The 21,513-nt window shown below is 40.7% G+C and overlaps 2 protein-coding genes across 9 annotated transcripts in view; one reads left to right on the forward strand and one right to left on the reverse strand.

Moving 5' to 3' along the window:
• Positions 1–1,740, forward strand: part of PTPRZ1 (protein tyrosine phosphatase receptor type Z1) — a 199,164-nt gene extending 197,424 nt beyond the window's left edge. For all 4 annotated transcript variants that reach the window (XM_004008014.5, XM_042248748.1, XM_042248749.1 and 1 more), the window contains one exon: positions 772–1,740. In XM_004008014.5, the coding sequence (XP_004008063.3) occupies positions 772–912 (141 nt within the window). In that variant the 3' untranslated portion in view covers positions 913–1,740. The remainder of the gene's footprint in view (positions 1–771) is intronic.
• Positions 1,741–2,506: 766 nt separating this feature from the next.
• Positions 2,507–21,513, reverse strand: part of AASS (aminoadipate-semialdehyde synthase) — an 86,214-nt gene continuing 67,207 nt past the window's right edge. For 3 of the 5 annotated variants that reach the window (XM_012177031.5, XM_042248751.2, XM_060414814.1), the window contains exons 20-24: positions 14,246–14,341; positions 11,806–11,921; positions 10,854–10,942; positions 10,154–10,330; positions 5,713–8,421 (exon numbers count right to left, since the gene is read on the reverse strand). In XM_012177031.5, coding sequence (XP_012032421.3) covers positions 8,303–8,421; positions 10,154–10,330; positions 10,854–10,942; positions 11,806–11,921; positions 14,246–14,341 — 597 coding nt within the window. In that variant the 3' untranslated portion in view covers positions 5,713–8,302. Of the gene's footprint in view, positions 8,422–10,153; positions 10,331–10,853; positions 10,943–11,805; positions 11,922–14,245; positions 14,342–21,513 lie in introns of all 5 variants that reach the window. The other 2 variants (XR_006059665.2, XR_009600432.1) reach the window with 1 other exon arrangement.

The raw sequence follows: 21,513 nt of genomic DNA on the forward strand, positions 1-21,513 counted from the left end.
GTGAGTTGTATGTACCAAGCCTGTCATTTGAAATTGCTTTCTGGAGACTAAACCTACATCCAAGTTTCACAAATGCATTTACTAAGACATGTGGTCCTAATGGTTTTCTACTGTGGTGCCAGCCATTAGCTCACAGTCTTTGCAACTGCCTTGCCCCACCTCACCATCCCCAAGTTGGCATCTGAAAAAGCAACTCTTTATTTTTCTGTGTCTCTGAAACCAGAGCAGGACACATGCTCTCCTTTGCACAAAGCAGGACATAGGACTGCCCGGACTGGTAGAGTGTGAAGAATACTGGGTAAACAATGGGTCCTGTGAAAGGCCTGCATTCCCCTTGAATTCTTGTGCTGACAGTGCAGTCCTGAGGTTTTGTAACAACTGGAGAATGGAGAATGAATAACTCAGTGGGATACAAGAGTCGAGTGCCAAAGGGCTTACACACAAGTTGATAAATCAGTATTAGAACCTTATCACATCACCTTCTGATTGATTCCATGACGTTTGGGTAGGAATGGAGTGCTTACCATTGGCAAATGTATATGGGCCAATGTTCTAGGTTGGTAAGGGTTGGCTAATTGTAGAGCTACTTTAAAATTTAATCAGAAGGAGACGTTAATATGGATGGTGTACCTCCGCCAATTATAACAGAGCCCTTCACACAGTGAGCTTTGCTTCCTTGGACGGTGGCAAAGGATGACTGCAAACATGCCTTCTTTTTACAAATGTATGTCTTCACTGAGTTTCCTGTTTCTTACCACCTCTCTTCTCCAGGAGCAGTATCAGTTTCTCTACAAAGCAGTCCTCAGCCTTGTGAGCACAAGGCAGGAAGAGAACCCGTCCACCTCTCTGGACAGTAATGGCGCGGCATTGGCTGATGGAAACATAGCCGAGAGTTTAGAGTCTTTAGTTTGACATGGAAAGGGGTGAGAAGGGTCCACATGTGAGCACTGCTTTCCTCTTTCTAAAATTAGACTGGAAAATCAGTTCCCTTCTGTTATCTGTTTACTTCACATCACCTGACAGTTACTACCATGACGTAGGATTCTGCTGCCAAATTTACATCATTAACAATGTGTGCCTTTTTTGCGAAACTTCTTGTAATTCACTTATTGTGTTTAAACTAAAATGATTGAAATTTACAGTATTTCTAAGAATGGAATTGTGGTATCTTTTTTCATATTGATTTTAACAGAAAATTTCAGTTTACAGATACTAGGAATTCCCAACTAGAATCCCAAACAGAAAACACGTTTGTTTTTAGTGTCAAATTTTTAGCTGTATTTGTAGCAATCATCAGGTTTGCTAGAAATATAACTTTAATATAGTACACTGTAAATAAAACACCCTGTTCCCTATGATATTCAACAGTTTACAACTGCAGTAGTCTCCTAATGTAGAAATAATCTAATACTTCCTGTAAATACTGCTCTAGTGTCTCCATGGACCAAATTTATATTTATAATTGTAGATTTTTATATTTTACTACTGAGTCAGTTTTCTAGTTCTGTGTAATTATTTAGTTTAATGATACAGCTCATTATCTGGTCTTACTCTGTGAGTCTTCTTGATATTGTTTTGTGTTGTGATTAACTGTGTTAGCATGTAATTTTAACTTTTATGGAAAATAAAAATACATTTGTTTTGAAGGAAGATGTTTTTATGAGAATAACACCTTACTTGACATCGTTTAAATGGTTTTTATCTAAGGCATTGCAAAAATAAATATAAGTATCACCATCAGTTTGTGTTTGCTTGTGGAGTACTGAGGCATGTGTAGAAGAAAATTATGGATGTGTTCCCTCTGAAATGATGGACGTAAAAAAAGGTTGATGGGATGGGACAGTGTATAGAGTAGATTCCCAAACTGTGCAGTAAGGCCCACAGGAAACAGAATTGAACATCTGAGGACCGCAGAGCCGTGTGTACTAACACAGCACAATTACCCCTATTAAATTATTTGGTTCTTGTTATTCAGTCACTCAGTCGTGTCTGACTCTTTGTGACCCCATAGACTGTAGCCCACCCAGCTTCTCTGTCCATGAGATTCTCCAGGCAAGAATACTGCAGTGGGTACCCATTCACTTCTCCAGGGTATATTCCCGACCCAGGGATCTCCTGCATAGCAGGCAGATTCTTTACTGTTTGAGCCACCATGAAGCTTCAAGTTAGGACTTAACTCTGTGTTTTGTATTTCTTGTTAATTAAGTAAAATTAAGAATGAGTGTTAGGACTAAAAGAAAATTGGAAATAGGAAGTTATTAGATTAGCTGCCAGTGACTAACATATATTTCTTCAGAACAGGCAGCTTTTCTCACTGGATCCTTTCCAGTAGAATTCAAGTCTGGTCAATATATTTCCAATACAATCACCAAATGTAAACCATTGTAAAGAAGACTAATCTATACAAAAGATAAGACTAGCTACCTGCATGGCTATGCAAATTGTGCATTGCATCTACTGGGGAGCTAATCAAAGCACAAACATTGAACATGTATTAGGACAGGTATTTAATACAATTAATATTTATTATGTTATGATTAATATTATGACTTTTTCCATTAGATGATAAGTATATTGTTCTAATTTACATATTTGATGACAATTTTTTGACAGAAGTACCTGTGAGTACTTTTCTCTAATTCTCAAAAAGGCCTCATTTGGGTTAGTGGTAACCCTAACAACCCACGGTAAGGGAGGTGTTATAAATCAGAGATCTTCCCAAATTTTATAAAGTATCCTGGGTTTTTGAATGCTGATCAAATTTCAGTAGTACATCTTGTCACTTTAGGCAAGTCATTTATCTTTGTGAGACATATTTTCTCTTCTGTAAAGTCAGAGCTGGCCTAATGATAATTTTGGTCTCTTCTCTATAACCACTTTACAACTCTCCTTATGGAGCAGATACATCTATGACTTGCCTGAGAGGCATGGGTCCTTGAGGAATCTTCCAAATGTATCCAAAACATTGAAAAATATCTCAGAGCTAAAATATCATTATCTTTAACGTAAATTTCAAGCAAATTATTATTGAAAAGAGTATTGCAAAAAAAAAAGAAAAACTAGTGTTTTTTAACATCTACTAGACATCAGGCTCTTACATTCTCTCAGACCCTTTATAACCATGCTGTGGGTTATTGTTGTCCTCAGTTTGTGGAAAAGGAAAGAGCTAGTATGTGGTAGAAGCAATCACACTGCTTCTCAGAGGAACTTCTAGTGTCTGAGTCTAGGGCAAGGATAACTGGAAATACCAGTTTTGTCTGGAGGAGGCCAAAAACGGTAGAAAAATCTGGAAGATGTGAGCATTAAGCCTATCAAAAGATATAGACCAGGGATTCACAAATGTAGCTCAAGGCTAAATGCTTGTAATTGTAATCCATCCATTCATACCCAGATCCTACCACCACCACCTTTACTACTGAAATCCTTGCTGGACAGCTTTAATTGGAGGATAATCGCTTTACAATGTTGTGTTGGTTTCTGCTGTACAACACGGATCAGTCATATATGTATATATATATATCTCCACTCCCTCTTGAACCTCCCCCCACCCCACCTCCTAGTCATCACAAAGCACTGAGCCGAGCTTCCTGTGCTATACAGTAACTTCCCACTAGCTATCTATTTTACACACATACATATATGTCAGTACTACTCCCTCAGTTTGTCCCATACTCTCTTTCCCCCGCTGTGTCCCCACAGCTGTTCTCCACATTTGCGTCTCTATTCCCGTCTTGCAGATAGGTTCATCAGTACCGTTTTTCTAGATTCCACCGGTATGCTTTAGTATACGACTTGTTATTGAGAGCCAATGCAGTGTTTCTATCTACCTTTACTCAAACTTACTGACGTTTCCTTTTCTAGCACTAGATCCTCCTCTTCAATCCTACCGCTTTATCACTTAAAGCCCAAACCAGTTGCTATATTATCTTAGTGGGTTCCCCTCCCACCCTAGTTCCCTAGTTCCCATGTCATCTGAGTGCTCCTCCAGACCGCAAGTGGAATCAACGCAACACAACGTTGTTAATGTTCAGTTGCTCGGTCGTGTCCGACTCTCTGTGACCCCATGGACTGCAGCATGCCAGGCTTCCCTGTCCTTCACCATCTGCCAGAGCTTGCTCAAACTCATTGAGTTGGTGATGCCATCCAATCATCTCATCCTCTGCTGTCTCCTCTTCCTGTTTTCCGTCTTTCCCAGCATCACAGTCTTTTCCACTGAGTTAGCTCTTCACATCAGGCGGCCAAAGTATTGAAGCTGCAGCTTCAACATCAGTCCTTCCAATGAATATTCAACACAAGCATTATCTCCTAACTGATTATATTAAAATCAATGTTGTAATTAAAAAGAAAAAACTGCCATAACAGATATGTCTTTACTTAATTATAGATTATTGATCTCTCAGTTCAGTCACTCAGTCGTGTCAGACTCTTTGCGACCCCATGAATTGCAGCACGCCAGGCCTCCCTGTCCATCACCAACTCCCAGAGTCCACCCAAACTCATGTGTGTCGAGTCGGTGATGCCATCCAGCCATCTCATCCTCGGTCATCCCCTTCACCTCCTGCCCCCAATTCCTCCCAGCATCAGAGTCTTTACCAGTGAGTCAACTCTCCGCATGAGGGGTCCAAAGTACTGGAGCTTCAGCTTTAGCATCGTTCCTTCCAAAGAAATCCCAGGGCTGATCTCCTTCAGAATGGACTGGTTGGATCTCCTTGCAGTCCAAGGGACTCTCAAGAGTCTTCTCCAACACCACAGTTCAAAAGCATCAATTCTTCGGTGCTCAGCCTTCTTCACAGTCCAACTCTCACATCCATACATGACCACAGGAAAAACCATAGCCTTGACTAGACGGACCTTAGTCAGCAAAGTAATGTCTCTGCTTTTGAATATGCTATCTAGGTTGGTCATAACTTTTCTTCCAAGGAGTAAGCGCCTTTTAATTTCATGGCTGCAATCACCATCTGCAGTGATTTTGGAGCCCCCCAAAATAAAGCCTGACACTGTTTCCATTGTTTCCCCATCTATTTCCCGTGAAGTGATGGGACCAGATGCCATGATCTTTGTTTTCTGAATGTTGAGCTTTAAACCAACTTTTTCACTCTCTTCTTTCACTTTCATCAAGAGGCTTTTTAGTTTCTCTTCACTTTCTGCCATAAGGGTGGTGTCATCTGCATATCTGAGATTATTGATATTTCTCCCGGTAATCTTGATTCCAGCTTGTGTTTCTTCCAGTCCAGCGTTTCTCATGATGTACTCTGCATAGAAGTTAAATAAGCAGGGTGACAATATACAGCCCTGGCGTACTCCTTTCCCTATTTGGAACCAGTCTGTTGTTCCATGTCCAGTTCTAACTGTTGCTTCCTGACCTGCATACAGATTTCTCAATAGGCAGGTCAGGTGGTCGGGTATTCCCATCTCTTTCAGAATTTTCCACAGTTTATTGTGATCACACAGTCAAAGGCTTTGACATAGTCAATAAAGCAGAAATAGATGTTTTTCTGAAACTATCTTGCTTTTTCCATGATCCAGCGGATGTTGGCAATTGAGACCAAGCCTTAATCAACTTTGATCCTTTTCAAATAGCATAGATATTTTCTCAACTGCCATATGTCCCAAGTATCATACCTGCTTATTTTGACAGCAGAATTAGTTTCATATGCCAGAATATGAGCACAGTCTCACAGAAGGTTTAATTTATATCCCTCAACATAAGCATTTTTCCTTCAAGGAGAAAAATAAAGTTTTATTTGTACAACTTGATAAACAATTCTCACCCCATACAATTCACACAAAGTGCACAATTCAGTAATTTTTAGTATAGCCACAGAGTAGTACCTCCATGACCATGAAATCAATTCTATAACATTTTCATCATCTCCCTCCCTAAAACTCCAAATTTGTTAGTAGTCACTCCCACTTCTCCCCCAACATCCCCCAGCCCTAGGCAACCACTAATCTACTTTCTCCATATAGAGATTTAACAATTCTGGACATTTCATACAAATCAAATCACACAATATGTGGCTTTTCCTGCCTGGCTTCTTTCACTTGAAGTTTATCCATGTCGTGGCATGTATCAGTACCCAGTTTCTTTTTAATTGCTGAATAATATTGCATTGTCTGGATATGCCACATTTTGTTAATTTGATGGGTATTTGACTTGTTTTTATTTCTGGCTGTTATGAATAATACCACTATAAACATCTGTTTACAAGTTGTGTGGATGCATTTTCATTTTTTTCTATAGCTAAGAGTGGAATTACTGGATAATATGGTGAAAGTGAGGTTGCTCAGACATGTCCAACTTTTTGCAACCCCATGGACTGTAGCATATCAGGCTCCTCTATCTATGGGATTTTCCAGGCAAAGGTACTGGAATGGGTTGCCATTTCCTTCTCCAGAGGATCTTCCTGACCCTGGGATTGAACCCAGGTCTCCCACATTGCAGGCAGACACTGTACTGTCTGAGCCACCAGGGAAGCCTCACCCTGCACCAGGGATAATATGGTAATTCTATGTTTAACCATTTGAGGAACTGCCAAACTGTTTCTCTAAGCAGCCAGACCATTTTATATTTCTACCAGCAGTTTATGAGGGTTCCAGTTTCTCCACATTTTCACCAACACTTACTATTTTTTCACAGTAGCTATCCAGGTGATGTTGAAGTGCTATCTCATTGTAGATTTGACTTCTATTTCCCTGATAGCTGACGTGTGTTAACCATCTTTTCATGTGCTCAGTGGCCTTTTGTATATCTTCTTTGGAGAACTGTCAATTCCGATCCTCTATCCTTTTTTTTAAATTAGGCTCTTTGACTTTTTATTGAATACAATAGTTCTCTACCTATTCAAGTTCTTCTCTTACCTGATATACAGTTTGCAACATTTTCTCATTCTGTGGCTTGTCTTTTGCCTTCTTGATGATATTCTTAAAAGCACAGAAGGTTTTAATCCTGATGATATCCAATTTATCTATTTTCTTCCTTTTGTTGCTCGTGCTTTGGTGTCATTTATTTCAGAAGCCATTGCCTAATCGAAGGTCAGGAAGATTTACACCTGTGATTTCATCTAAAAATGTTACAGTGTTTGCTCTTATATCTGGGTATTTGGTCTGTGAGGTAGGGAGTCCAACTTTATTCTTTTGCATGTGGATATCCAGTTGTTTCAGCACCATTTGATGAAAAGACTATTTTTCTCAACTGAATTGTCTTAGCACCTTTTTCAAAACTCAATAAGCATTATTTCTGAACTCTCATTCTATTCCTATTCTACACTTTTTTAAGAATTGTTTTCTTAACATCATTTTTGCTTTATTCATTGATATTGTGTACCAATACAATCAATTTTTGAATGTAATCCTGCAACTGATGAGCTCATGTATTAGATCTAATGTTTTCTTAGATTATTCTTTTGCATTTTCTATGTATAAGATTATACCATCTGCAAACAGAGATAGTTTTACATCTCTTTCTAATATGGATGTCTTTCATTTCATTTTCTTGCCTAATTACCCCATCTAGACCTTCCAGTATAAGCTGAATAGAAATGGCATGAGTGTACATCTCTGTCTTGTCCCTGATTTCCGGGGAGAATCTGTCAGTCTTTCATCATTGAGTACAATATTAGCTCTGGGTTTTTCATAGGTATGCTTTATCAGGTTAAAGAATTCCCTTCTATTCCTAGTTTGTTGAGTGTTGTTTTTTATCACAAAAGGATGTTGGATTTGTTAGATTCTTTTCCTGTGCCTATTGAGCTGATCCTGTAGATTTTGATTTCATCTTACCTATTCCTTTTCTAAACATTAAAGAGGAAACTATCAGAAATGTCACTTTCTTAAATCATAATTTTACAAAAAGGCACAAATAGCATTATTGCAAAAGCTTGTAGACGGGTAATCTAGAAACATCCAGCTGAATCTGTCTGAAAAACAAAAGCAAAACAAAAGTAAAGCTGTGTGAAGAAATCTTCTTCTTACTAAAAAGATAAAACTTCATCTGCTAATTATAGGAAAATATATTCTTGTAAGGAAAAAAGTTGCATAATAAGTTAACAAGAGGTATAAGCATTATCACTTTACATACACATTAAAAAATACATGATAGAATTATTAAAGCTCTGATAATTACTGGCATTTCTTATAACAAATGTTTTCATATTAAAATAGAGATTTATATTTCAAAAACACCATTGTATTGACATATCAAAGCATATCATGCTTCATGTTTTAAAATATCACATTAACAAGCATGTTTACTGCACAGAAGTTCAGAGCTGTGTTGGCTGGGAAGATAAAATATAATTCTCAATTATAGTTTGATTGTGCTCTGTGTAGTATACATAATGCCTTCTGCTTTAATTCGCTCCAATATTGGTCCATAGATCTCCTTTGAAAAGGGTCCCATCAGGCCTTTAGCTTGAATTTCACCTAGAAAAAAGTAAGTTTGAAGATACCATTTTAAAGGTGGTAAGAACAGTTAATTTCTACAGCAAGAATTACCATATAGCAGTAAACTCCAAGTTAATGAATTGTTGGCAGCCTAGGGATTTTTTTTTAATAGTAGCTTAAATATCTCCTACTAAATTATTACATAATCAACACACTGTAAGGGGTTCATGGAAAGCACAGCTGAACTTAGGGGCTGAGTCTGAATTTATACACCTAACTGCATTAACTACCAGATCAGAGAAAAAAAGTATAAGAAGAAAAAAAACTTGTAAAAATCTAACTGGTCTGATTTGCTGATATCATTTTTTAACACCAACACAATGAAATTACACCAATCTGAGGGAATTCCCTGGCAGTTCGGTGGTTGAGACTCCACACTTTCACTGTAGGAGGCATAGGTTTGATTCCCAGTCTGGGAACTCAGATCCTACATGCTGCATGGTATGGCAAAAAAAAATAAAATATCTGAAACCAATCTGGTAACTTGGGTACTGGCATCTGTTAGGATGGCTGAAAGAATAAATTTGGGCACTTTCCTTAAAGGCCATGATGACCTCATCCCACATCACTTCTTCACTATAGTTCCTCAATAACTAGTAAGTAGTTTCACTGTATATAGACTAACATTCCCTCGTGGCTCAGTGGTAGAGAATCCACCTGCCAGTGCAGGAGACACAGGTTTGATCCCTGGCCCAGGAAGATGCCCTGGAGAAGGATATAGCAAACCACTCCCATATTCTTGCCTGGAAAATTCTACAGACAGGTGAGGGGGGGTGGGCTGCAGTCCATAGGGTCACAAAGAGTTGGACACAACTTAGCAACTAAACAACAACAATATGCTACTACTGATATATCTTCTGTTTATTTCACATTTATATGCTTTGATTTTTTTATTCTCTTCACATCTTTACAAGGACAAAATGAGGTGTTATATTCAGAGATAAGCTTACCGAAAGCATATATGACCTTAAGGAAAGTTGAAATTTGAATTCTTTTAGTTCAAAACATATACTGAACATTGACAGTATATTGAAATATGAAAATTAATAAAACATGGCTTATATTTTTGAAGATCTGGAAGTGACTACCATCTGGTATTTCAGTGTTGCTGCTGCTGCTGCTAAGTTGCTTCAGTTGTGTCTGACTCTGTGCGACCCCATAGACGGCAGCCCACCAGGCTTCCCTGTCCTTGGGATTCTCCAGGCAAGAACACTGGAGTGGGTTGCCATTTCTCTCCAATGCATGAAAGTGAAAAGTGAAAGTGAAGTCACTCAATACAAAAAAGGGAAAAAAAAAAAAGGAAAGGAAAGAAGGCAGTTAATATTCCCTGGGGACCCCTTCTATGTGATAGGAGGTTTATGTATTATTTCACTTCGATGTCATACAACCCTATGAATTAGTGATGACAATTTCCCCACTTTACAGATGAACTCTGATGCAGAGATTCTAAGTAACTGGCATTCCATCCCTCAGCCATCTTGGGGCTTACATGGAATAGAAATCAGGTCTAACTCCAAAGCCCATGTTTTTTACTCATCACAGGGTGATCTCCCAGTCAGCCAGAACTTGGATCTTCTGAACTGGCTCACTTTTAGTGAAAGCCAGTGTCATACTGAAGACTAATTATTTGATTAGTCTTGGTGTCATCCAGGTGTTGAATGACTTGGAGATAACATGGAGACAGAGTTGGTCCTTCAATGAAAGAACTTACCATCAAGTAACATCTTGGCTGCCATAGCAGTGGGTAACCCCACAGTTTTAGCCATGGCTGAAAAACCATTGACATCCCCATAAACCACAAGATCAATAGTTTTATTTTCTAAATGTCCAGAAGGATGTCTGATTCCAAAGCTGTCTCTCATCACAATCATATCTTTCTCTCCAGGACCTTAAAATTAATAAATATACATTTGAAAACATCATTATCATTACAACCCCAATACCATATTTCATCCCCCTGCTCCTCCCCTTCTGCTTTGAAGTTTTCCTTCCCATTATGTGTATCCTTAAATAATTAGATATACTGCTTTGTAGCCCAAAGGACAAATTAAAAATTCAAGGAAATGATAACTCTGACCAGATTCCTCTGTGCAGACTGGTCTCACTGTAACCCAGTTACAGACATGAGAGTACTGCTGGAGAGGCCATCCTCTCTTCTCCCCAGAATGCTGCTTCAGCATTCCCTTAATGTGTCAAAAATTAAAAATAAAACTAATCATGGCTTCCTTTGCCATGTTTTCAAGTTCACTCTTGCTTAGTAGTTCTCTTATTCTTCCCTCTGGAGAAATAGCCCTAGTGCTCTTTCCCTGACATCACGTTTGTCCATTCCCACTGTGTGACTCCTGCCAATCTAATTCACTGGCTCTTAAGATCCTTCTTCGGGGATGTTCAGCTCACAGGCTATGGCCTACCATAGGAAAGTTTCACGGCCAGATGCTTGGAGAGGGCATCCACGAGAGACTCGGCCTGAGGGACTTGTTCATCCCCGAGTAGGCCCAACCTGAGAAGAATAAGAGATGGCTGCGTTAATTCCAAGACCTACATATACGCTCACTTGGGAAGCAGAAGGGAACACTCATTGGATTTCATCTTGAAAGGGCAGAATCGTAAGATGACAGCTGAAGTTATAGGACTCCCAAGTTACTGTAAAATAATAACAGTAACGTTTTCACCTTTAGAATCATCCCCAGACTCTCCCATGAGTGCTGCCTGGAGCCAGATCTGACATACCATCAGTGCACACTGTTGCCAAGCTTCTCCTGAGATTAACTTACAGGTCGGTTGTTCCATGTGAAGGATACCAGCAGAATGTGTATTTTAAAGTAGTTAAAGAAGAGTAGGAGAATCTCCCACAGGAGAGAAAAATGCCCCACCTTTCTCGAAAACTGAGTAGTGATGTTTCTCAAAAATAAGTATTTCTCAAGTTATAATTGCCATTGAATTCCTCTCTCTACATACTTTTCAATCCCCTTATGAACATAGTAGGCAAAGAGTTGACTCATTGGCAAAGACTGATGCTGGGATGGATTGGGGGCAGGCAGAGAAGGGGACGACAGAGGATGAGATGGCTGGATGGCATCACGGACTCGATGGACGTGAGTCTGAGCGAACTCCGAGAGATGGTGATGGACAGGGAGGCCTGGCGTGCTGCGATTCATGGGGTCACAAAGAGTCGGACACGACTGAGCGACTGAACTGAACTGAACACAGTATGTGGTAATCTCTCTACAACGGGCCAACATTAGAGCAGTAAATTCATCAAAGACAATGTGAAATGTTTCTATCTTGACCTTTTTCTGACTAGAAAGAACTAAGTGATCATTGATCCAGTGTTTTGCTCTAGGTTGACTGGTGCATGCCTACCATTCGAGAGCCTCCAGCTGGGTTGTGTCTCCTCCCAGTTTCTTAAAGACAGCTTCCTTAAGCACATCACATTTGGAAGAGGATGAAATCCCAACTAGATCACAGAGGAGTTCTTTCTGGTTAACAAAACAAAGATACAACTTCTAAGTTCCAAATAGAATAAAAAATACGTTTAGAGATTTTCCTAGGAAGACACTGGACCACAAATTGTAAATTAGAGATAATTAGCTGCCGTCTATGGGGTCGCACAGAGTCGGACACTACTGAAGCGACTTAGCAGCAGCAGCAGCAGAAACAGTAAATTGTGGAACACACACGTGCATACATATGTCTGCACACCTACACATCAATAAATGCATGGTATTTTAGAATGATATTTCAGCGATAAAAATGAGTCATAACACCAAATCAACACCAGAAGAGTAATATCATATTTATGATCACTTTGCCTGCCTTTGCAGATCCTCTTCATCACCCTTCACCCATTATCCCTTGCCCTCCAGAAGTCTAGGATTTGGTATTCTTGTTTTGGCCAGGATAGAGTGGAAGGGTCTTTGCTGTGGTTGCTAGTAGCAACCACGATTCTTTTGTAAGTTCAGGAAATGAGGGAGACTGTGTAGATAATAAAATCTCAAGGAAGAACAGTTAAACAATGGTCATAGCTTTTTCCACTTTCTAAACAAGACTTTCTCCAGGCTGTGCTCTAGATTAAAGATCAACAAAGAAAAATAAATAAATAAATAAAGATCAACAAGCTTGCTCAGCAAGGGAAGAAGAAGGTGGGACAAATGGGAAGAGTGGAGATGTGTATATATATATATATATATATATATATATATATATATATATATATATATAGCTCATAGCCTATGGCCTATCATAGGAAAGTTTCATACTACATATACACTACCATCTGTAAAATATACCTAGCAGGAAGTTGCTATATAGCACGGGGAGCTCAGTTTGGTGCTCTGTGATGACCTAGGTGGGGGGTGGGGGTTGGTAGGGAGAAAAAAGAGGGAGAGGATTATACATGTAGCTGATTTACTTTGTTGTGCAGCAGCAACTAATACAACACTGTAAGGCAATTATCTTTCAATTAAAAATCAAAAGCCTTCCCACAAAGAGGAAAAAAAAATTAAAACTAGTTCACAGACCAAATTGAGCTCACCACCTGGTTTTGTAAATAAAAACTTTTATTGAAACATAGTCATGCTCATTTTTTTATGAGCAGTCTGAACTGAGTAGTCTGACAGAGACCATGTGACCCATAAAAGCCTAGAAAAATTACAATCTGGTCTTTTACAAAAAAAAAAAAAACAGTTTGCCAGCACTTGTTTTAGACTGTAGCTGCCAAGATAAGGGGACCAGCCCCAAGAATGCTTGTACCAACCTTCCCAATCAAATTGCCTCAACATCAGATTCATTCCATGGATATTTATTCACTTCCGCCAACAAGCTAATTTATGAAAGGTGAAACTTAGATTGAAAAAACTTTCATATACACAAAAAATGAGAATTTAAAAGCAACCAGCTAATAATACCACAGCTTCACTGGGAGACATTGGATTAGCAGTACAGATTCTTATCTCCTCGGGACAGATTTCTGGCATCTGTATTGAAATATGGGCATGTTAATTTAAGTTGGACAACCAGTTGGTAACAAATTAATTCTTGGCAGTTAGTGGAAGCTTTACTTTACATTCAGTTCCAAGTCTCCAGGGCTTCCCTGATAGCTCAGCTGGTAAAGAATCCACCTGCAATGCGGGAGACCTGGGTTCAATCCCTGGGTTAGGAAGATCCCCTGGAGAAGGGAAAGGCTACCCACTCCAGTATTCTGGCCTGGAGAATTCCATGGACTGTATAGTCTATGGGGTCGCAAAGAGTTGGACACGACCGAGTGACTTTCACTCACTCCAAGTCTCCAAAGTTCCTTCTAACCCTGAGACTCTAGAATTTAAATACAATACAGATATGTGCATAAACTCAGTACTTAACAACTCAAATTCCTCATGGTTACAACTGATCAAATGAAAGACCTAATTTGGGCATTGGGAATCAGTTCTGGAAAACCACCAGGAGCTCTCCTGCCTTCCCAGGTTCAGGAGGCCCTAGCTTAACTCTCATCAATGGGGCCAGCACTTAGACAAGCGGCAGAGCCCAGAGCCCAACGCAGAGGGCAAGCCCATCTCTCTCAGGGCTGAGGGGCAATCAAGTGGTACGAGTTGCTACAGGAAATAGGCCCCATGGGTCAGCCTCCTTGCCCTCTCCATCCTCCCAAAATAGTGAAGGGAAAGGGGGCTTTGGAACTAGGACTTAACTTCCTGCACATACACCATAGGGTGGGTTCTTTGCTGGTCAAAACCCAGGTGCAAACCTGACCATTTCAGAAGGCATTTCTGAAGAGCAGCAGACAATGTGTAATTCCAGAGCCACTCACCCAGGTGAGCGGATTGGCATCAGGCTGAAGGGCAGGAAACGCATCTCTGTTTATGAGACCCAGCTTCACAAATCCACTCAAAGCTTTGGCATACCCCTGTAACGAGAGTTGGTAAGCAACACATGAAAATGTCTTTTAAATTGTTTTTTAATTCTTTTGAAAAGAAGAATCTATCTTCATAATTCACTGACAGAAGATAGCCATTTGTATTGCTAGCATTGATGCAGCCACCCGTTGGTTCAAACCAAAATCAGTAGTGTAACAACCATTCCACTGGTTTATTTAAGAGAACTTGCGAAACAGGGTCTTTACTTTTTCTTGGTAACATGTGAGTGGTGCTTTTCTGACAGCATAAAAGCAAATTTCCTCTTGTGTTACACACTCAAGTCAGCAGAATTATATTTAACAGAACAGTTGTCCTCTCTTTTATAATGGAAGAAGGAGCATGTAAGAATATCCCCCAAAGCAGAAAATCCATTCCACTCCTTGAGTCATTATTCTAACGTAAATAAGGAGCAGGGGAAAAAGTAAGAATTTGAAATTTCTAAAATGTCACCACTGATAAAAATTCCTCATGGGTCCTTCATTCTTGTAGGACAGGCCAAAGTTCTTGGCATGAAACCCATGCCAATACACCCCTCCAGCCTGACTCAACTAATGATCTTCTCCACCACTCACATTCCCTAAATAAGCTGCTGGGCTCTTCCAGAGACATGGGCCTTGGTGCACACTGCCTGTGCCTGGAATGTGGTAACACCTCTTTATCACTTATGAAATGTTTACTTTTAAGACCCAGTTCAGTGCATCTGAACTTACTGCTAGGTAAGTGGGCACTTCCTTCTGCTCTGGGTTCCTGCAGTATTTTGTGCATACCTCTACAATGGCACTTAACACAAACTGCAATTCACTGTCTATTCAACTGTAGGCATAGAAAGTATCTGTGTCCTTCATCCCCATGCCCTCACCCCATTATCCATCATCCAGTATGCTAAAACAAAAACAAGTGACAGGATGCATGGATTCTGAGTGATAATAAAGTGAAGGAAGATCATAATGTATGTTCTCTTGGGAGCAAATCATGGTAGGGGGAGGGTGGAATGAGAAAGTCAAAATAAGGGGCTTTATAGCCACTGCAGTTAGAGAGAAAGAAACAGAGAGAATAGAAGGATGAGGAGGAAGAGAAGGAAGAGGAGGAAGAAGAGAAAGGCAGGAAATTATTTCAGAAAGCAATAAAGTTATTAAGATATAGTTTCTGTTGCCATTGGATATTTCACCATTTAATGTGTGGATTTTCACATTTCTGATAAGCTGTACTACTCAAACTGTTCAAAGGTTACTAATTAAAGAATTCACATTCATTTGCTCTAACCCAATGTAAATACAGTTCAAAGAGGAGAAACAAAAAAGCAGTAATTCCAGCTTGCTTCTAGGATCTGACAAATGCCGGAGTGCTCTTCTTCCAAAATCTCAGATACTGAGACGTGTCTGAGCTATTTCTCAATCTCAGAAATATATTTTTACGGTGACCTCTTGAGATGAATTTATTATGTATATTCACTTATCAGTAAATCCTTAGCAAATTACTGTGCTTAGGGCTGAGGCCACAGACATGAAATATGCATTCCCAACCCATGACGACACTACAGTCCAGGAGAAGGCTCCAATAAGACAAATGAATGAGGCCTGGTCCATAGAGAGCAAAACCACGACCACTGAAGACTGCCCTACAATGGGCTAGCATAGCTATGGGAGCACCAAGGAGGACTCACATAGATTGAGGGGAAGGGAGTCAAGGAGAGGAGTTAAGATATCATGAGAAGGTGATATTAAGCTGGGTCTAGAAGGACTCATGTGATAAGCACATGCAGGGAAAAAGTCAAAGTCTCCCGATCATATTTGGGTGACAGGGTCTCATCTCTAACACTGGAAAGAACATTCTGGCTACTTGAAGGGTTGCTGACATTGCTCAGGGTGATGGCCGTCACGGATATGAAATCTGTGACATCTTTCATTCTCTCAGGTTCGGTGGGGTGGTTCTCACCCCTACACATTCTTGAGAGCTTTAGTTTATTCTTAAATCTCTTAAAATCCTCTATTTGGGGATCTCTACATTTTACCAGAGATTATATACCTAAAGTTATCAGATGCTTAGGGGTGGTGACTGAGAGCACCAGGCTGCGATGGCGCAGGAGCGGCCAAGAGGAGCTATCCCACATCCGAGGTCAGGGGCGGTGGCCAAGAGGAGCTACCCCACGTCCAAGGAGCTGTGGCTGCGTGGGCGCAGGAGGGCTGAGAGGAGCTACTCCACGTTCAAGGTCAGGAGGGGCAACGTTGTCCAAGGTAAGGAGCAGTGGCTGTACTTTGCTGGAGCAGCCGTGAAAAGATACCCCACATCCAAGGTAAGAGAAACCGAAGTAAGATGGTAGGTGTTACTAGAGGGCATCAGAGGGCAGACACACTGAAATGATAATCACAGAAAACTAGCCAATCTAATCAAATGGACCACAGCCTTGTCTAACTCAATGAAACGAAGCCATGCTGTGTGGGACCACCCAAGAATGACGGGTCATGGTGGAGAGGTCTGACAGAATGTGGTCCACCAGAGAAGGGAATGGCAAAACCATTCAGTATCCTTGCCTTGAGAACCCCATGAACAGTATGAAAAGGCAAAATGATAGAATATTGAAAGAGGAACTCCCCAGGTCGGTAAGTGCCCAATATGCTACTGGAGATCAGTAGCATAGAAATAGTAGAAATAACTCCAGAAAGAATGAAGGGACGGAGCCAAAGCAAAAACAATACCCAGCTGTGGATGTGACTGGTGATGGAAGCAAGGTCCGATGCTGTAAAGAGCAATATTGCATAGGAACCTGGAATGTCAGGTCCATGAATCAAGGTAAATTGGAAGTGGTCAAACAGGAGATGGCAAGAATGAATGTCAACATTCTAGGAATCAGTGAACTAAAATGGACTGGAATGGGTGAATTTAACTCAGATGACCATTATATCTACTACTGTGGGCAGGAATCCCTCAGAAGAAATGGAGTAGCCATCATGGTCAACAAAAGAGTCCAAAATGCAGTACTTGGATGCAATCTCAAAAACGACAGAATGATCTCTGTTCATTTCCAAGGCAAACCATTCAATATCACAGTAATCCAAGCCTATGCCCCAAGCAGTAACGCTGAAGAAGCTGAAGTTGAACGGTTCTATGAAGACCTACCAGACCTTTTAGAACTAACACCCAAAACAGATGTCCTTTTCATTATAGGGGACTGGAATGCAAAAGTAGGAAGTCAAGAAACACCTGGAGTAACAGGCAAATTTGGCCTTGGAGTACAAAATGAAGCAGAAAGTGAAATCGTTCAGTCATGTCCGACTCTTTGCAACCCCATGGACGATAACCTACCAGGCTCCGCGGTCCATGGGATTTTCCAGGCAAGAATACTGGAGTGGGCTGCCATTTCCTTCTCCAGGGATCTTCCCAATCCGGGGAATGAACCCGGGTCTCCTGCATTGCAGACAGACGCTTTACTGTCTGAGCCACTAGGGAAGCCCAAAATGAAGCAGGGCAAAGGCTAATAGAGTTTTGCTAAGAGAACACACTGGTCATAGCAAACACCCTCTTCCAACAACACAAGAGAAGACTCTACACATGGACATCACCAGATGGTCAACACCAAAATCAGATTGATTATATTCTTTGCAGCCAAAGATGGAAAAGCTCTATACAGTCAGCAAAAACAAGACCGGGAGCTGACTGGCTCAGATCATGCACTCCTTATTGCCAAATTCAGACTTAAGTTGAAGAAAGTGGGGAAAATCACTAGACCATTCAGGTATGACCTTAATCAAATCTGTTATGATTATACAGTGGAAGTGAGAAATAGATTTAAGGGACTAATCTGATAGAGTTCCTGATGAACTATGGATGGAGGTTCATGACATTGTAGAGGAGACAGGGATCAAGACCATCCCCATGGAAAAAAAAACACAAAAAAGCAAAATGGCTGTCTGAGGAGGCCTTACAAACAGCTGTGAATAGAAGAGAAGCAAAAAGCAACGGAGAAAAGGAAAGATATAAGCATCTGAATGTAGAGTTCCAAAGAATAGCAAGAAGAGATAAGAAAGCCTTCCTCACTGATCAATGCAAAGAAACAGAGGAAAACAACAGAATGGGAAAGACTAGAGATCTCTTGAAGAAAATTAGAGATACCAAGGGAACATTTCATGCAAAGATGGGCTCAATAAAGGACAGAAATGATATGGACTTAACAGAAGTAGAAGATATTAAGAAGAGGTGGGAAGAATACACAGAAGAACTGTACAAAAAGATCTTCACAACCCAGATAATCACAATGGTGTGATCACTCACCTAGAGCCAGACATCCTGGAATGTGAAGTCAAGTGGGCCTTAGAAAGCACCACTACGAACAAAGCTAATGGAGGTGATGGAATTCCAGTTGAGCTATTTCAAATCCTGAAAGATGATGCTGTGAAAGTGCTGCACTCAATATGCCAGCAAATTTGGAAAACTCAGCAGTGGCCACAGGACTGGAAAAGGTCAGTTTTCATTCCAATTCCAAAGAAAGGCAATGCCAAAGAATGCTCAAACTACCACACAATTGCACTCGTCTAACACACTAGTAAAGCAATGCTCAAAATTCTCCAAGCCAGACTTCAGCAATACATGAACTATGAACTTCCAGATGTTCAAGCTGGTTTTAGAAAAGGCAGAGGAACCAGAGATCAAATTGCCAACATCTGCTGCATCATGGAAAAAGCAAGAGGGTTCCAGAAAAACATCTATTTCTGCTTTATTGACTATGCCAAAGCCTTTGACTGTGTGGATCACAATAAACTGTGGTAAATTCTTCAAGAGATGGGAATACCAGACCACCTGAACTGCCTCTTGAGAAACCTATATGCAGGTCAGGAAGCAACAGTTAGAACTGGACATGGAACAACAGACTGGTTCCAAATAGGAAAAGGAGTACATCAAGGCTGTATATTGTCACCCTGCTTGTTTAACTTATATACAGAGTGCATCATGAGAAACACTGGAGAAGGCTGGAGGAAGCACAAGCTGGAATCAAGATTGCTGGGAAAAATATCAATAACCTCAGATATGCAGATGACACCACCCTTATGGCAGAAAGTGAAGAGGAATACAAAAGCTTCTTGATGAAAGTGAAAGAGGAGAGTGAAAAAGTTGGCTTAAAGCTCAACATTCAGAAAACTAAGATCATGGCATCTGCTCCCATCACTTCATGGGAAAGAGATGGGGAAACAGTGGAAACAGTGTCAGACTTTATTTTGGGGGGCTCCAAATTCACTGCAGATAGTGATTGTAGCCATGAAATTAAAAGGCGCTTACTCCTTGGAGGGAAAGTTATGACCAACCTAGATAGCATATTAAAAAGCAGAGACATTACTTTGTCAACAAAGGTCCATCTAGTCAAGGCTATGGTTTTTCTAGTGGTCAGGTATGGATGTGAGAGTTGGACTATGAAGAAAGCTGAGCACTGAAGAATTGATGCTTTTGAACTGTGGTGTTGGAGAAGACTCTTGAGAGTCCCTTGGACTGCAAGGAGATCCAATCAGTCCATTCTGAAGGAGATCAACCCTGGGTATTCTTTGGAAGGAATGATGCTGAAGCTGAAACTCCAATACTTTGGCCACCTCATGCGAAGAGTTGACTCATTGGAAAAGACCCTGATGATGGGAGGGATTTGAGGCATGAGGAGAAGGGGATGGCAGAGGATGAGATGGCTGGATGGCATCACCGACTCGATGGACGTGAGTTTGGGTAAACTCTGGGAGTTGGTGGACAGGGAGGCCTGGCGTGCTGTAGTTCACGGGGTCGCAAAGAGTTGGACACCACTGAGCGACTGAAGTGACTGAACTTACTAACTGATCAGAAAGTCCTAACTCCTGAATCCCCTGAAAAAAATAGTCCCTACTTACCATCTTAGAAGAAGAAGAAAACAGAATCAAGAATCTGCCAGACCTGGGGAGGGCATGACTTCACTTCCCACTAGAATTTATCCTGTGCCTAAAGGCTTATGAAACATCCACGGTTCTTTTATCTACTTAAGATGTTATCACTGACAATTCATTTAGTTCCCAGATAGTGAGGAAATCACACTCATGAGAGCACAGGTTCCAGGAAATCTCACAGGGCAGTGAGATCTGAAATCAGATCCCTAAGTTTTAGAGATCTATGTATTTTAGCTATGTTAGTTATAGAGGGTTCAATATGTACCCGTCATAATTCTTGGCCACTCAGGACCTCAAAGACCTCATGTGAATCTTTGCAAATGTAATTAGTAAAGGGTGGGTCCTAAATACAGTGACTGGTGTCCTGGTAAGAAGAGGACAGGACACAGTACCATAAGCAAGAGAAGATGATATGAAGATGGAGGCAGAGATGGGACCAATATGTCTACAACTTAAAGAACACCAGGAACTGCCTGCAATCACTGGAAGTGAGGTGAGAGTGGCAAGAGAAGGTTTCAAAACTTCCAGAAGACCCAAACATTGCACACACTCTGTTAAGAGGATACATTTCTGTTGTTAAAACTTTCATAGTAATTTGTTATAACAGCCCTAGGAAATCATTATCAGTTCAGTTCAGTTCAGTTGCTCAGTTGTGTCGTACTCTTTGTGACCCCATGAATCAGCACGCCAGGCCTCCCTTTTCATCACCATCTCCTGGAATTCACTCAAACTCATGTCCATCGAGTCGGTGATACCATCCAGATATCCCATCCTCTGTCGTTCCCTTCTCGTCCTGCCCCCAATCCCTCCCAGCATCAGAGTCTTTTCCAATGAGTCAACTCTTCACATCAGGTGGCCAAAGTACTGGAGTTTCAGCTTTAGCATCATTCCTTCCAAAGAACACCCAGGACCAATCTCCTTTAGAATGGACTGTTTGGATCTCCTTGCAGTCCAAGGGACTCTCAAGAGTCTTCTCCAACACCACAGTTCCAAAACATCAATTCATCGGCACTCAGCATTCTTCACAGTCCAAATTTCACATCCATACATGACCACTAGAAAACCATAGCCTTGACTAGATGGACCTTTGTTGGCAAAGTAATGTCTCTGCTTTTGAATATGCTATCTAGGTTGGTCATAATTTTTCTTCCAAGGAGTAAATGCCTTTTAATTTCATGGCTGCAATCACCTTCTGCAGTGATTTTGGAGCCCCCCAAAACAAAGTCTGCCACTGTTTCCAGTGTTTCTCCATATATTTGCCATGAAGT

The sequence above is a fragment of the Ovis aries genome, chromosome 4 (genome assembly GCF_016772045.2).
Source record: "Ovis aries strain OAR_USU_Benz2616 breed Rambouillet chromosome 4, ARS-UI_Ramb_v3.0, whole genome shotgun sequence".
In the NCBI taxonomy this organism is placed as follows: domain Eukaryota; kingdom Metazoa; phylum Chordata; class Mammalia; order Artiodactyla; family Bovidae; genus Ovis; species Ovis aries.